The sequence below is a fragment of the Lithobates pipiens genome, unplaced genomic scaffold, assembly GCF_037356315.1.
Source record: "Lithobates pipiens isolate NorthernLeopardFrog02 unplaced genomic scaffold, aLitPip1_a1.2 Scaffold_22, whole genome shotgun sequence".
Taxonomy (NCBI): domain Eukaryota; kingdom Metazoa; phylum Chordata; class Amphibia; order Anura; family Ranidae; genus Lithobates; species Lithobates pipiens.
The window spans coordinates 25,746,826-25,763,601 of NW_027507784.1; the positions used below are offsets into that span (position 1 = coordinate 25,746,826).

The 16,776-nt window shown below is 40.5% G+C and overlaps 1 protein-coding gene across 10 annotated transcripts in view; it reads left to right on the top strand.

Annotated features, from left to right (window-relative positions):
• Positions 1 to 5,989: 5,989 nt before the first annotated feature.
• Positions 5,990 to 16,776, top strand: part of LOC143923449 (interferon-induced very large GTPase 1-like) — a 43,226-nt gene continuing 32,439 nt past the window's right edge. For 9 of the 10 annotated variants that reach the window (XM_077447127.1, XM_077447131.1, XM_077447132.1 and 6 more), the window contains exons 1-3: positions 5,990 to 6,146; positions 10,227 to 10,319; positions 16,590 to 16,691. In XM_077447127.1, coding sequence (XP_077303253.1) covers positions 6,137 to 6,146; positions 10,227 to 10,319; positions 16,590 to 16,691 — 205 coding nt within the window. In that variant the 5' untranslated portion in view covers positions 5,990 to 6,136. The remainder of the gene's footprint in view (positions 6,147 to 10,226; positions 10,320 to 16,589; positions 16,692 to 16,776) is intronic. The other variant, XM_077447128.1, reaches the window with a different exon arrangement.

Consider the following 16,776-nt stretch of genomic DNA (forward strand, 5'->3'; position numbering starts at 1 on the left):
AACACATAACGTCAAACATAAGCCCTACACTGCCCCCTAGTGGTTAACTCCTTCACTGCCAGTGTCATTTACACAGGAATCAGTGCATTTAAATAGCACTGATTGCTGTATAAATGACAATGGTCCGAAAAATGTGTCAAAAATCTCCGATGTGTCCGCCATAATGTCACAGTCACAATAAAAATCGCTGATCACCGCCATTACTAGTAAAAAAATACATTTATAAAAATGTTATAAAACTATCCCCTATTTTGTAAACGCTATAACTTTTGCACAAACCAATCAATAATTGCTAATTATGATTTTTTTTTTACCAAAAATATGTAGAAGAATATGTGTCGGCCTAAACTGAGGAAAAAAATTTTTTTTATATATTTTTGGGGATATTTATTATAGCAAAAAGTAAAAAAATATTGAATTTTTTTCAAAAGTGTCGCTCTATTTTTGTTTATAGCGTAAAAACTAAAAACCGCAGAGGTGATAAAATACCACCAAAAGAAAGCTCTATTTATGGGAAAAAAAGGACGCCAATTTTGTTTGGGAGCCACGTTGCATGACCGCGCAATTGTCAGTTAAAGCAATGCGGTGCCGAATCGCAAAAAGGGGCCTGGTCCTTTGGCTGCAAATTGGTCCGGGGCTTAAGTGGTTAATAGATGAAGATATAGTTTTAAGGTCTGTTGATCAACCAGGAATAGTTAAATTCTGGTGTATATACGATGTGGGGCAGAGAAGTACGTAAAGTCTTTTTCTCTTGAATGGAAGCACCACCACACATCGTACAGATCTTCCTTGTGATGGGTTTCTTGAAGGGATGCGTTTATCCTTTTTGACTTTTTCATGGAATCCATGGTTGGATTTGGTACTATGTTGAAGTCTTCACAGAGCATGAATAGACCCTTCCTATGGCTATTTATTTTTCTCATGAGTTTATGAAAAAAACGTATCTGGTGTGTGCTCTGAGCGTACACATTCGCAATTGTGTATGTTACTTGGTTGATATCACATACCAGAATTATAAAACGTCCATGAGGATCTTTGTACTTAGTGTGTAAAACAAATGCTACAGTGTCCCGAATTGCCGTCAGCACTCCTTTAGTTTTGGAATCTGCATTAGCTGTAAAAATGTGTGGAAAGTACCTATGCTTACATAACGGAGTGGATATCTTGCAAAAATGAGTTTCCTGAGTACACAATATATAGCTCTTATTTGTCAGAGCTTCTGTCCATAAGGATTTTCTTTTTACAGGGTGGTTAAGCCCTTTGGCATTTATAGATAAGAAGTTGATATAGCCATAGTAGTATTGGGTGGTTCTGCTGTAGATGTGATCTTTGTTTGTACATACAGTACATGTTACAAGAGTTTCCTCTAATGGATAATGTGGGAAAGGTTATTTCTTATTTGTAGTGTGTTTACTCACTGTGGTTTTAGGACATCTTTTGGATCCATAACGATTTATCCGTATCTTGGTTCTGTTTGATTTCTGCCGAACGTGGATTCTGTAGTGTGTTGTACTCGAAGAATGACACTTATCTTTGTGTTTCCAGAAATAGAGAAAGAGAGCAGAAAGAAAAAAAAAAAAAAAACAGGAACATAAAACATATTTTGTTGAATAACATTTAACCTTTTCAGGATTTTTGAATTGTTCCACATGGAATGCTTCTTCCATGTGGTCCTAGCGGGTTTTAACCGTGTGCAGCTAGTTGCTGCTCAAGTGGATGGTGGGTAAGTTCAAGCCTATTGGCTGTTCCGGGTTCCCTCGTGTGGACACTTAGTGTCTCCTGTGATCTAGCAGGTATTAATTATGTGACCTGGCGTTTCGTTGTGTTTTCCATTCTGGGGTATGCTCTCGTCTGCTTACTGTGTGGTTGTTGTCTTCAGTGGGGTCTGGAAGAATTTTCCACTCTTTCAGTAATGAGAGACCCTTTTCAAGAGAATTCACAACATACGTTTGATCTTGTTTTGTGATGGTGATTTTTGTTGTTAAGCCCCATCTATAGGGTTTGTTGTGGTTCCTGAGCATTTTTGTGATTGTGTTGAGGTTTCTTCTCTTTTGTAGGGTATGCTGGGATAGGTCAGCATAGAATTATAAATTTTGATATTGGGATGGGATCTGTTTTTGTTTGTGCAGCACTTGCATTAGTTGCTCTTTCATGTGATAGAAGTGCATGCGCAGAATCACATCTCTGGGAATTTTTTGGGGGAGGTACGATGGTTTGGGTAGGCGATGTATTCTGTCAATGGTGATTTCCATGTCAGAAAGTTCAGACAAGTGGGAGGTGAATAAATCAGTCGAAAAGGATTGCAGATCTGATGGTTGCACAGATTCAGGGATCCCCCTTATTTTAAGGTTATTCCTTCTGGACCTATCTTCAATGTCTGCTAGTTTGTTTTTGATCCATGCTGATTCCTCTTCCTGTTCTTCATTTGCATCCACCAGTTCATTTATTGTGGACGGGGTTAAGTGTGTCCTAGGGAGTGATTCTAACGGTGGGGGGAGGGGCTATGTGTGGCATGACACTGATCACCGCTCCCGATCACAGGGAGCTATGATCAGTGTCATTGTCACTAGGCAGAACGGGGAGATGCTTGTTTACTTGAATTATCGGCCTAAACTGAGGGAAAAAAATGTTTTTATATATGTTTTGGGGATATTTATTATAGCAAAATGTAAAACATAATGCATTTTTTTTCAAAATTGACACTCTTTTTTTGTTTAAAGTGCCAAAAATAAAAAGGCGATCAAATACCACCAAAAGAAAAAAAGGACGTGGCAAAAAAAGGACATACATTTTGTTTGGGAGCCACGTCGCACGACCGCGCAATTGTCAGCAACGCAGTGTCGAAATGCAAAAAAACGATCTGGTCTTTGGACAGCCAAATGGTCCGGGGCTGAAGTGGTTAATGTATAGAAACATACAAATGTATTTTTATAAATGTATTGGAAAGTAAAAGAAATTTGCAAACTGTGCAGCAATCTTTTTTTCTGTAAAAACCTGATAATGCAGGACTGTTCAGAAAATGTATGTATGTCCAGAGATAACCAACAAAACACATATCATTCCTTATCTTTAACCACAAAAGATATCACTGAAAGGAGCAAAAGTCAATCCTCATTTCATTTTATTTTTTCTTTACTAACTTCCTGGAGAAATACAAAACATTGTTAAAATTCTAAGTAGTGTTACCAATAGTGGCAGGAAGGATGAGTCTTAAAGAGTAACTCCACTTTTGTTGAGAAAAAAACATTCTCCTCTGGGTGATCTATGTACATCACAAGGATTTTAACAAACTTTGTTGCAGATTCCTACCTTTTGCTATTCTAAAGAAATCACTGTTTGTTTCTCAGTGCCCATATTCTCAGTGAGTCTAATGGGAGTGGTTTTATAATTATCAACCAGCTGCTGCACTTTCAGGGCTCTAATGAGGAAAATTGCTGGGCCTGCATCCCTTTAGACCTGTTCCTAATGGGAGTATCTCACCAAAAATGACATTTTTGTTGCAGGGGATGCCTGATATCTGACTTGTATCTTAGTGCAGACTGCTGGGAAAATCAGTGAGCCAATCACACAAGCAGGAAATTACATTTCTGGGGGGTGTTCTGAATACCGTCTGAGTACAGAACACCTCCAGGTTGTCATATTTCATTTTACAGAAAATTACAGAGCTGCAGATTGAACAGGAAAGGTCATTTTTAATAGCATTCAATTAAAATATGACTTGTATCGCAATTGTATATGCTATTTTTTTTTTTATACCACCACAAGTGTAGTAGAAACTGTACACACTGTATTAGATACTGTGTACACCGCCTGCACTTCATTAGAAACTGTGCTACGGCTGCACTGCATTGTGTACTGTGCTCCGATGTTGTCATGGTTTTTAGAGGACAAACCGCAACTTCACCATGTGATCGAAAACTCTAAAGCGAAACTCTATGCAATTAATATGTGGTCCAACAAGACCACATATATGTGGCGATATACTCAGTGATTTAATTTTGTAGACAGTTTAACACAACCTATTCGATCATTAAACAAATTAACTAAAGTAGACAATATTTTAACAGGTGGATTTTCCCCAACGTTGTATATCGCAATTTTATAAAGCTTTGCTGTCTTTTCAAGAGACTGGATATCCAGCGAATCTAACCTGATGGGAAACGAACCTACAATCCAGTCTACAAAGAGACAAGATTTTGATACTTTCTACGCCTGTTAAGTTGCATTGGATGCTCTTTTCTAATTCTCCTCTATGCTGGAGAGAATGTGGAGGCCGTGCTACTCACGGTCATATCTGGTGGCCATGCCCTTTTATTCAAAAATATTGGCAGACAGTTATTAATATGGCATCTATAATACAAAAATAAATAATCCAGTTTGATCCTTGGGTTATTCTATTTCACCTTACTATCAATATCTAGATATAATAAAAACTCAATAACCCTGCGTTTGCTAAACATGATAAAATTCTTAATACCGATGTACTAGAAGCAAACACTGTTTAACTCAATCCACTGGATGATAGCTTTTAATTGGCATTCATCAACACTCCTTTGGTCCCCAGGTATTGCGTAGAATGGAACAAATAAAACTCTCAGAGCGTATCCACCATACTGTCTTTAACTTCATGCACATTTTCAACAAAATTTTTTTCCCCTTGGGACATACCACTTCCCTAAATATTACCCAATATAGCCTAAAAATAAATATCAGGATAGAACAAAACTGTGATATAAATTATATAACCTGATAGGAAAAATTCATACTTAGATCTCACCATAATTGTTCTTATGTTGTATTGCTATGTTCTTTTTATATGTACCATTCACCTCATATTAAGTACCGTACTTACTTTACATATTGAATGTATCTGTTTCTATTATGACCTTCTACAATAGTAAAAATCTATTGTAAACATAAAAAAAAATAAGAGCTGTGAGAAAGAAGAAGACTCCAACCCATTGTCCAGGTTCTACTGGGAACCAGCAGGGTGTGTGTGTAGGTGCACACAGCCTTTATAACACAGGCTTAGGCATAGTTTAGTGCTTCATTCGGGAGACAAGTACATTCTTTTGAGGGGAGATATGCTCAACCAAAAAAGCCAGGAGGTCTCAGGCTAATAGACGGGAGGGACTCATATAGGTGGCAGAAGATCCTCTAGGAGGCTTCGGCATGGACCTATGGAGAAGAGCTGCTGTTGTACGTGAGCACAGGTGTACTGTAATGCCCCGTACACACAAACGGATTTTCCGGCAGAAAAAACTTGGATAGTTTTCCCGATGGAATTCTGCTCAAGCTTGGCTTGCATACACACGGTCACACAAAAGTTTTCTGAACTTACGAGCGTCAAGAACGCGGTGACGTACAACACTACGACGAGCCGAGAAAATGTTCAATGCTTCCAAGCATGCGTAGGAATTTTGCGCGTCAGAATTGGTACAGACGATCGAAATTTCCGGTCTGAACTTTTTCTGACCGAAAAATTGAGAACCTGATCTCAATCTTTTGCTGGCAGAAATTCTGGCAGAAAAAGTCCAATGGAGCATACACACGGTCGGAATTTCCGACCAAATGCTTGAGTGTACGGTTCATTAGTCAATCTGAAGGACCAAAGCAAAAAACCTGAGCAGTGGTGCTGCAAAGAGAAGGAGTCAGGAGGATTGGTATAATTTTATCCTTTTCCTGTTTTGCTTTGAATGCTATATGAAGATGAAACCCCTGTGTGGGAATCCTGATGTAAGGAACTTTACTTTATTTTTAATTTAAAAGTGTTCCAACAAGCCCTGAAATTGTGTTTCCTGAATGTTTTGGGCTCAATTTTGCTCTACACCTTTGAGTTAAGTTCCCCAACATCATGATATATACTTTAGGATGATACTGTATACTGTACAAGATACGACTTTTATAGGCACAGCGTCTGTTAATCATTATGTATTGTAAAATCCACGCCTTAGCATACGAGTAAGTAATGTGATATCACCAGAATCCGACTAAAAGAGGAAATGAGAGCAGAAAACAGGGAGAGAGCTTTATCGAGGAGGTTAACACACAAAAAGAAGGAATTAGAATCCAAGGCTCAGATATATGAGGTCCAATATAAAGCAGAGAGTGTCAATTCTGATTGGGTGATCACGAAATGAAGACAGGTAAGTGATATGAAGTAACTACTTGCAAAGACACTTAAGCGTATGTGCTTGTATAAATGTGTGTGCCACTGTCATGTGTATTGCATATTTCTTAAGATAAAGTATTTTAAAACTGAAATTACACAAAAGAATGTTATTTGTAGATGAAGTTACTGTTACCTACTAATTCCAGCTATTTCTACATGATCAGTTATGCCCCATACACACGATAGGATTTTCCAATGGGAAACGTATGATGGGAGCTTGTTGTCGGAAATCCCGACTGTGTGTAGGTTCCATCGGACATTTCCCGTCAGAATTTCTGTCACACAAAATTTGAGAGCTGGTGCTCAAATTTTCCAACAACAAAATCGGTTGTCGGAAATTCCGATCGTGGGTACACAATTCTGACGCGCACAGTACCACGCATGCTCGAATCAAGCAGAAGAGCAGCACTGGCTATTGAACATCATTTTGCCGGACGTGTGGTACGTCACCGTGTTCTTGATGTTAGAAATTTCCGACCAACTTTGTGTGACTGTGTGTATGAAAGACAAGTTTCAGTCAACATCTGTTGGAAAAAAACATGGATTTTGTTGTCGGAAAATCCTATTGTGTGTACAGGGCATAAGTCTCACAAAACTAATAATTATAGCACAACTCCAGAATCATAGGCGAATCATAGATGTCATCCAGGGACTGTACAGACCTCAATAGCGTGTCCCTACCTTCAGTAAATCCCCCTTCATTCTGTTAAAAGTCAGAAACAGAAAACAACCTTTTCAAGTATTGCATATATATATATATGTAAATTTTGTAATAATAATAATTATATTTATAATAATAATAATAATAGTAATAATAATAATACAGTACACAAATGTTCAGTCAGCAGATGAGGAGCCCAAGAAAATTTAACGATCTCTTGGCTGCTCACTGCTACCCAGAACTGCAGCGCTAAAAAAAATATAAAATAAAAATAAACAATACACTCCTTATTGAGTAAATATTCGCTGACTCTCAATTACAAGCGTCAATTTGATGTGCAAAAATATTATATACACAATCATTAATTCATTAACTCTACATCATTATAACTGTGTGCACAAATAGTCCAAAAAACAGGGCGAGAAAAATGAACCATAAAAATTCTCCAGAGCGAATATTTTCTATTGGAATTTCTTCACCACCACCATGTTTTGCCACATCACCTTCACACGTGAATTCCACACATAGGAGGCTAGTGATCAGTGGCGGCCCCCTTTGGTAATATTCTTACTGAGATGCACCGATGAACTCAGCATATCACATATACATTATACCCATCGGCACTGATTTTTTGGCTGTTGTATTGTACAACATCACAATACAATACTTGTGTCAAGTGTTTATTATTATCGGTGACCCTGTTGGGGAGGTTTCACCCCATTTCCTGTCTCTGTGATCGCCCCATTTCCTGTCTCTGTGATCTGTGATCGCTGGAATGGAAAATGATCTGCTGTTACTGGGACAGGAAGACTGTCAGGTACCTTGAGGCTGAGCCTGACATGCAGAGGGAAGGCCACTCGTACATCCCTAGCTGGGGCACCATTGCTGTTGCAACAGTGCGCAGTGATGCATAGCAGCTGTGTCACCAGAGTTGGCCGGATAGCTGCTACAGCAGATGATAGAAGGAGCAGCAGACCCTGGGATGGCAGACAGCAGGCAGCAGGCAGCAGTAGACAGTGGCTGGTAGTAGGTGCAGAAAGGCTGGTGGCCCACTGTGGAAAAACCTCTAGTGGGAGCTAGGCAGGTGTAGGCAGGGCAGATGAAAAATAGGATGCAAGGTCAGACAAGCCAGGTCAGCAACAAATGGTCAGGTGCAGGCATAGACTGCCGGGAGGGAATCATCGGGGGGCAGGCAGAGGTTGGCAACAGGAGATCAGGCAGATAAGCAGAAGGAAGAGCTAGGTCCAGAGGCAAGACAAGGTAAGGGCAGGTAGCGTTCAAACAAAGTCAGGAGCAAGCCAGGTCAAATACAGAAGTCACCAGAATCAGACACAAGAACATTGGTACAGAAATATGCTAGTGCAGCTGTTGCACTTATATAGGCCACTTGGTGCCATGTCAATGGCTAAAACGCATGCACATATGTGTTAGTCTGAGCACAGTAAGACAGCACCAGCAGGCCTGTGCATTTGCATGTGCCTTCAGTTGTGCTATGGCCAGCACGTTCCTGACAAGGACACAGATGAAAATACTTTCACAGAGGTGTTAAAGCCTAAAGCCCCGTACACACGATCGGAAATTCGGCCGACAAAATACCGATGAGAGCTTTTGGTCGGAAAATGCAGCCATGTGTATGCTCCATCTGACTTTTGCTGGCCGAATTCCAGCCAGCAAAAGGTTGAGAGCATGTTTTCAATTTTTCGGTCCGAAAAAGTTCAGATCGAAAATTCTGATCATCTATACCAATTCCGATGTGCAAAATTCCTAGGCATGCTCGGAAACAATTAGACGTATGCTCAGAAGCATTGAACTTTATTTTCTCGGCTCGTCGTAGTGTTGTACATCATCAAGTTCTTGACAGTCGAAAGTTCAGCAAACTTTTGTGTGACTGTGTATGCAAGCCAAGCTTGAGCGGAATTCCGTTCGTGTGTTCGGAGCATTATGCCCCGTACACACGAGCGGACTTTTCGACATCCAAAGTCCGACGGACTGAGTCCGTCAGACTATTCGATCGTGTGTGGGCTGCAACGGACTTTAGCTTCGCTAAAGTCTGACGGACTTTAGAAATGAAGCATGCTTCAAATTTTCCCGACGGAACTCCGCCGGACCCGGTCCCCTTCGAAAAATTCGCTCGTGTGTGTGCTACTCCGACGGACTAAAACCGACGCTAGGGCAGCTATTGGCTACTGGCTATGAACTTCCTTATTCGAATCCAGTCGTACGTCATCACGTTTGACTCCGTCGGAGTTTGGTGTGATGGTGTGTGTCCAAGTCCGTTCGGTCGAAAAGTCCGCCAGAACTCCGTCGGAACTCCGGCGGAACTCCGGCGGAACTCCTTTGGAGGTCTGTCGGAATTAAGTCCTCTCGTGTGTACGGGGCATTAGTGTTGCCAAAATGGAAAACAAAAATTAGCACTGGGACATAACTTAGAACATGCCCTTTGTGGTGATGTCTCTTCTATTAGGTGAAATCCTTCTCCATCCATCCCCCACCTTAATTTTCCAATATTACGGGGGATATACAGCTAAGGGGCTGTCATAGGCTCTTATCAAGAGAGCCCAACTATGCCCACCATTTACACCCAACTCCTCTGTTATTAGAAGTTGTACTACTGCTTTTATGAATGAAACAGAATCTATGAATGGATGAGGCAGAGGGGGGATCTACCTATTCTCCATTCATGGATCACATTTCAATCATAGAAGCTTTTTTACATATAAGTGGGAACGGTGTCAACAATTTTTTGCTGTGTCCATATTGAGATGATTTCTTCTCACTTCCTGGGCATCAGAAAGAAAATCTTCTCCTTCCTGTCCCCTTCTTGTCTATTGAAATTGTGTAGAACAGAGAGAGAGAAGAGAAATCATCAGACTTCCTGTTCAAGTTATGGATGTTGGACAGGAAGTGAAACCCATTCTATTACCCCTGAGTTACCTGTCATTATGCCATGAGTATTGCATTAGGATATTTTGTTTGGAGCATATATGACCAGCCTAAATCCGGGGCTAGGCAACCTCGGCCCTTCAGCTGTGGTGAAACTACAAGCCCCATGAGACATTGAAAGACCCTGACAATCACAGGCATGACTCCTAGAAGCAGAGGCATGATGGGATTTGTATTTTCACCACAGCTGGAGTGCCGAGGAGGTTGCCTACCCCTGGCCTTAAGTGTATTTAAACCCAAACCCATACATTTGTTTTATGCGAACAAAAAAAAAATCAGCTTACCAGTCCTTAACTATGCTTGCATGAGGTTTGTTTTTCAGTCTTTTACTTTTACTGTTAAAGGGGGACTGCATCATATGTGCCATGTTTTTATTTTGTCGACAGCTTCACTTTGGGCACAATGAGATACATTATGATTGAAAGTTATTTTTCTTTTTACCTCTAATAGGGAAGGGTCACAATGCCTGTCTTCGGTGGTGGTGGACGGAAAGCCTCATACATATTTTCTTGCTGATTCCGTGTGTCCTCGGAGAAGGTAAAGGTATTATTTGTGAAAAATGCACTTCTAAGGCCCATTTCACACAAGGGGACCTGATTGGACCAAATGCCCTCTATGGAGCTGTGGATGTAAATGGACATTAGTCCATTTACACCTGCTGACATCTGATCCTATCCCCTAAAAACAGATGGACGGGGGACCCATTCCCCTGGTGGATCGGATTGGATGACAGCTGGAGGTAAATAAACAGCTGGTCCGTTTAATATCGAACCGCCCATAGAAGAAAGTGGGCTGTGTCTATGTCCGCTCTGCATCAGCGGAGAGGACACGGACCTGCCATCTGCCTGAAAGAGCTGGAAAAGAGAACTCTAATTCCAAATAATGAATACATAAATCAATAAATAAACAAACAAGCAAACACATAAATAAATAAAATATAAATAAGCCTGTCGCTACTGGTCTTGAGTCAAAACTGTAACAAGCTCTACAAAAGGTGTTAAGGAAAGTCTCTAGGATGCTTGGGGCTAGTACCCTGACCTGGGTCCTCTAACGCTTCCTTTAATATGAGCCAGTCCCTGTACTTGATGTCTCCAGTCTGGATCCTCTGCAAAACTTCCTGAGCTTCAGGGTACTCTGGGTGGAGATCCCTGAGATCTACCTGAAGCTTGGACCCGAAAAAAATGTTTTTTTTTCTGCTGCTGGCAGCCCAGGTGGTCACTCCCCCAGAAACAAGAGACTGCTGTTCTTGGCATCAACTTATTTATACCCCTTCTGATTACTTGCTACAGCTGTTTTTACCTGAGCGGCGGCTCCATACAGGGACCTTATCATATATGATGATCACTAAGGTCTGATATCTGCTTGCATACCTATGACCACCTTCCGGTATATTCCTGGGATGTAACCTCCAGGCTGGAGACTGTTTACTTACTGATTCCGTATCCAGGAATTTGTTCATTGCTGTGATAGTTTTTAGGGTTTGTGTTGAGTACCCCAACATTCCCTTTGGTACTTAGCAGTTACCTCAACGTTGATCCCCTTCTGAACTGGTGGATAACTGGGGATGTCAGAATCGACCAATAATAATCAACCCAATCCCTTTGGTCCTTAGCAGTTACCTCAACGTTGATCCCCTTCTGAACTGGTAGACACCTGGGGTTGTCAGAATCACCCAATAATAATCAACCCAATCCCTTTGGTACTTAGCAGTTACCTCAACGTTGATCCACTTCTGAACTGGTAGACACCTGGGGTTGTCAGGATCACCCAATAATAATCAACCCAATCCCTTCGGTACTTAGCAGTTACCTCAATGTTGATCCCCTTCTGAACTGGTAGATACTTGGGGTTTGCCAGGCTCACCCAGTAATTCCTGTATGTCCGTATCATTTTTATCTTGTTGCAGTTAACACTGCGGTTATTTGTTTGTGCAATATCGCCATTTTTAAAGTATTTTGACGCTCCTGAAGAAGCGCAAGGCGTGTAACATGTAGAGTGCAGGATACTTATACCATCATAACCTGTTGATTAGTCAAAATTGGGATTCTTGGATTTTTGCTCTGGAATGAGTGGCTATTCACCCCCAAATGTTTCATGTTATCTTCCTATGACTATGTACTAGTATCAATTATATAACCTCATTATATTGACTTATTCTAAATGCTGATCTCTTTTAAACATGTTTTCTATATTTTAGAAACTTTTAATGTATTAATTACTGATTTGGTCGTGCCTAAAAAGTCCAAGCCCTCTTTTCCAAATGTTCTTATTTTTACCCCTATCAGCCTTACTGGTCACTCTCACCCCTGACCAGCGTTTGGCTGAGGCTGTATGGACATGCAGGCCAGGGTCTGACTCTCCCACCCACTATATTCCAGAACTCAGTGGAATGCAGGGGGACGTAGTTTGAACCTGCACCAGCAGAACCCCGAACAGCCAAAAGCAATTGAACACTGCTCACCTTCTAAAGGGAAGCCAAAACGACATTTACCTAAACTCTAGCAGCCTAACTAGGAGGGTACCGCACCAGTATTTTCTAAAAATAGATCAAATCATCTTGTGGTCACATGTGTAATGTGACCATTTTATCTTTACTTTTTTTGTGACCAAATAAAAAATCTTTTTTTTTGTTTTATTGAATGCTTTTTGATAAGCCTTCTTGAGTCATTTTTTTTTTCTTATCTTATCAGCTATACATTACTAATAAAACACTTTCACACTCGCCACAGCTATTATGATCTAGCCAGCTGCAGTACTCAAAGTGTTACCCAACTTTGTCAAAGTGCATAGAAATAAATTGTACCACGCTCCAATAACAGCAATAATAATAATAATAATAATAAAATAAATTTAAAAATGTTTGCAAAAAATAAAAAGGTAAAATGACAATAATCCCACACGTACTGTATAAAACAAAAAAATGTGCATGAGATGTTAGGAAAACATCAATTAAAGTCGATTAAAAAAACATCTTTCTTTGTAATGATCATCAAAGTATATATAGATGGATATTTAAGGATTGACCAAGTCCAAAAATACCAGTTACCCAATAATGCAGTTGTAGAGGACTGGGCCTGTGGTCCAAAAATGTAATTTAATAATGTATCAAGGTAAGAGAAGAATACACAAAAGAACGTGACACAAAGTGTGTCACTTAGATGTGAACGGAACCTAATATTATTAAAGGTCAGAAGCGCAGGGTCTCTTTAACCACTTGCCCACCGCCTAACTGGAAATGTATGTCATGGCTTTGATGTTAAATACCGGTGTTATGTCTGCAACTAGATTCCATAACCCTGGTATCATTTTTTCCCTTAGGCAGCTGGCTTTCCAAATAAAAGTGATCCCTGAAGCGGATTCGCCACAGGATAACTTTTAGAAGTGGCGGGAGAGGGCCACCCCCCCACTACTTCCTGGTGGTTCCAGGGCTAACATTGCCGATCGGTAGCTCCAGGAATCGCCCGATGCTGGAAGTTTCTACACAAAGAGATAAGCAATGGCAAGATGGCCACCGCTCATCTCTATGCCCTTGGAGGACCGGCGCAACATCAACGTCACTTCTGGTTCTCGGGCCATGTAAACAAGTAAAAGATATATATTTTTTTCATATCTTTTTCTTTTATGGGTAAAGTAGAGATGTAGGGTCTTTAAAAACCCCCAGATCTCTCCATGAAGAGGACCTGTCATGCTTTATTGTTATCACAAGAGATGTTTACATTCCTCTCAATAGCAATAATATTGATAAAAAAACTGCGCAAAAATGTAAATAGGTAATAAAATTTATATAATTTTTTTTTTAATGCAGCTTGCGAGTAGTGAACTCATATGTAAGTCACACCCACATATGTAAAAAGTGTTTGCACAACACATGTGATGTATCGCCTCGAACGTCTGAGCAAGAGCAATAATTCTAGCGCTAGACCTCCTTTGTAACTCTAAACTGGTAACCTGTAGAAATTTTTAAACATTGTCTATGGAGATTTTTAAGTATCGTAGTTTGGCGTCATTCCACGAGCGCATGCAATTTTAAAGCCTAGCATGTTAGGTATCTATTTACTAAGAATAACACTATATTTCATATTATACAAAACATTGGGGTATATATTATGTCTTTTTTTTTATTCATTAAAGTGGAAAGTGTATTTATTCTCAAAAAATATAGCTTGAAAACCGGTGCGCAAAAAATGTGCAGCATAAAGAATTGCAACGACCGCCATTTTATTCTCTAGGGTCTCTGCTAGAAAAAGAATATAATGGTTGGGGGTTCTAAGTAAAAAACAAATGTCAGAAAAAGGCTGGGTCCTTAAGTGGTTTTAAACAAATAGGATAGATTCTAGTGGAGGATTAAGTTAACTTTCTTGGCACGATTGTCAGTACAAGGAAGCATCCAGTAAGTTAGCTCAGGAAGAAATAAGGAAAGTCATATCAGTGTTTATGATAATCTCACTCACATAGAAGGATTAAAGAACAAGCTCATCCTTATACTAGTAAGTTTGACAGCTCGTCGCTCAAACCAACTGAGAGCAAGGATCGAATCATCTGATCTGTGTTGCTGCTAGAGCACATTATCTCCTCTCTCCTCTTGTTTAAAGAGGAAGTAAACCCTGATGGGTGTTACTTCCTCTTTCTTTCCCTGCAAAGGTAAAGCATAATGGGCTACTATGCGTAGCATAACAGCCCATTATGTGACACTTACCTGCAGGAGAAGACCACGATGTCCCCATCTTCCTCGTTAGTAGCCAGCGTCCATTTTTCACCCCTCTTCCTTCCAGGGTCGCGAACTCCGGCTCTGTGACTGGCCGAAGTCACGTGATGTCGTGTGACGTCACTCCCACCACCTTTAACTGCGTGCCCATTCTAACTCCGCCACATGCGCAGAAGAAATCGCCCTATGGCGATTTGCAAATATCTCCTAGACCATGCAGGTCTGGGAGATATTTCAAGCACCTACAGGTAAGCCTTAATCTAGGCCTACCTGTAGGTTAAAGTGGTTGTAAACCCTTTACAACCACTTTAAGAGCTGTCCATAGTTTCTGTGGAGTCTAAAGTGTTGAATACAAGGAATATTTCTGACAGAGTATCAGATGCACACTTGTGACATGCAAAATTGTATTCCCTTCCATTGAGCATGGAACATTTTTGCTGAAATCTTCTGCCCCATACACACAAGTGGAAATTCCGCCAGCAAAAGTCCGTTGTGAGCTTTCGGTCGGAAATACCGACCGTGTGTATGCACCATCGGACTTTTGCTGGCGGAATTTCTGCCAGCAAAAGATTGAGAGCAGGTGTTCTATTTTTCCAATGGAAAAAGTCCCCCTGTGGCAATTCGGACGTGCAAAATTCCGACGCATGCTTGGAAACAATTCGACGCATGCTCGGAAGCGTTAAACTTAATTTTCTCAGCTCATCGTAGTGTTGTACGTCACTGCGTTCTTGACAGTCAAAAGTTCAGAGAACTTTTGTGTGACCGTGTGTATGCAAGCCAAGCTTGAGCGGAATTCTGGCGGAAAAACCATCCAAGATTTTTCGGACGAAAATTCCTCTCGCGTGTACGGGGCATTACTGTTAAAATCATGTAATGCTTTGAATAAGAAGCTTCTAGAAAATAAATGTAAATCTTTGATCATTTCAAATATATCAGACTTTGGTCCAGGCAAAAGGGCAGTTCAAGTTTAAAGCTGGCCATGGACGGTTCGTTTTTTTATTTTTGTTTAGTCTCCAGGAATAAAAAAAAAATACCTCCAATCCAAATCCAAAATTCAAAGCATTACATGATTTTAACAGTAATGCCCGGTACACACGAGAGGAATTTCCGTCCGAAAAATCTTGGATGGTTTTTCCGACAGAATTCCACTCAAGCTTGGCTTGCATACACAAAAGTTTGCCAAACTTTCGACCGTCAAGAACGCGGTGAGGTACAACACTACGATGAGCCGAGAAAATGAAGTTCAATGCTTCCGAGGCATGAGTCGAATTGTTTCCGAGCACGTGTAGGAATTTTGCGCGTCGGAATTGCTACACACGATCGGAATTTCCGATAGAAACCTTTTTCCGTCAGAAAAATTGAGAACCTGCTCTCAATCTTTTCATGGTGGACATTCCGATCGTGTGTACGTGGCATTAGCGCAAAATGCATGGCGTTGTGTAAGCTCTAAGCCCTTGTACATATGGTCAGAGATTCCGATGGAATGTGTCCTATCGGACCGTTTTGTTGGATAATCCGACTGTGTGTGGTCTCCATCGGACTGTTTCCATCTGAATATCCTTAGGACCAAGTTTTCCAACTTGTCTGTAAAATTTTCCGACAAAATGCTCCGATCGAACATACTCCGATCATGTGTAGCCTACTCTGACAGACAAAGTGCCACGCATGCTCAGATCAAATTCCTAGACCAAAGCTATTGACTACTAGCCTGAATGTAGTCCTGTCATAATGAAATAACGTCATCACGTTATGTACAATCGGATTTTACGACAACTTTGTCCAATCGTGTGTATGCAACAGTTTCGGACAAAATCCGTCAGACAAAATCCAACGGATTTGGTTGTCAGAATGTCTGACCGTGTGTAAAAGGGCTGAAATATAACTTTGGGTTTGCACAGGTTTTCCTATCTGAACAGAGCAGTGGAGAAATGAAAGGGAGAAAGGGGGGCATTGAAGTGAACTTGTTTTATTGCCCAGCATGGGTAAGACGCAGGTTCAGTCTAAGTTCTGTTCACTATCATTTGACCCACTTTTAATTTTATTCTTTTATTTGTGTTATTTCAAAATTGAAAATGTGTTTTTTCTTTCTTATGACATTCAATTTACAGGACAACAAAGTGACAGCGTGGGAAATATAAGACATCACTGGCTTCTGATTGCGGTTTTATTACTGGTTGTGATAGGATCCATCACTATCTGCTGGAAAATAGGTAAGCAGCTTTATTAAAAAAAAAAAAAAAAAAAAAAAAGAAAACATAAAGCTAATTGTGATAAAGTTTAGGGCAAAATAGATGA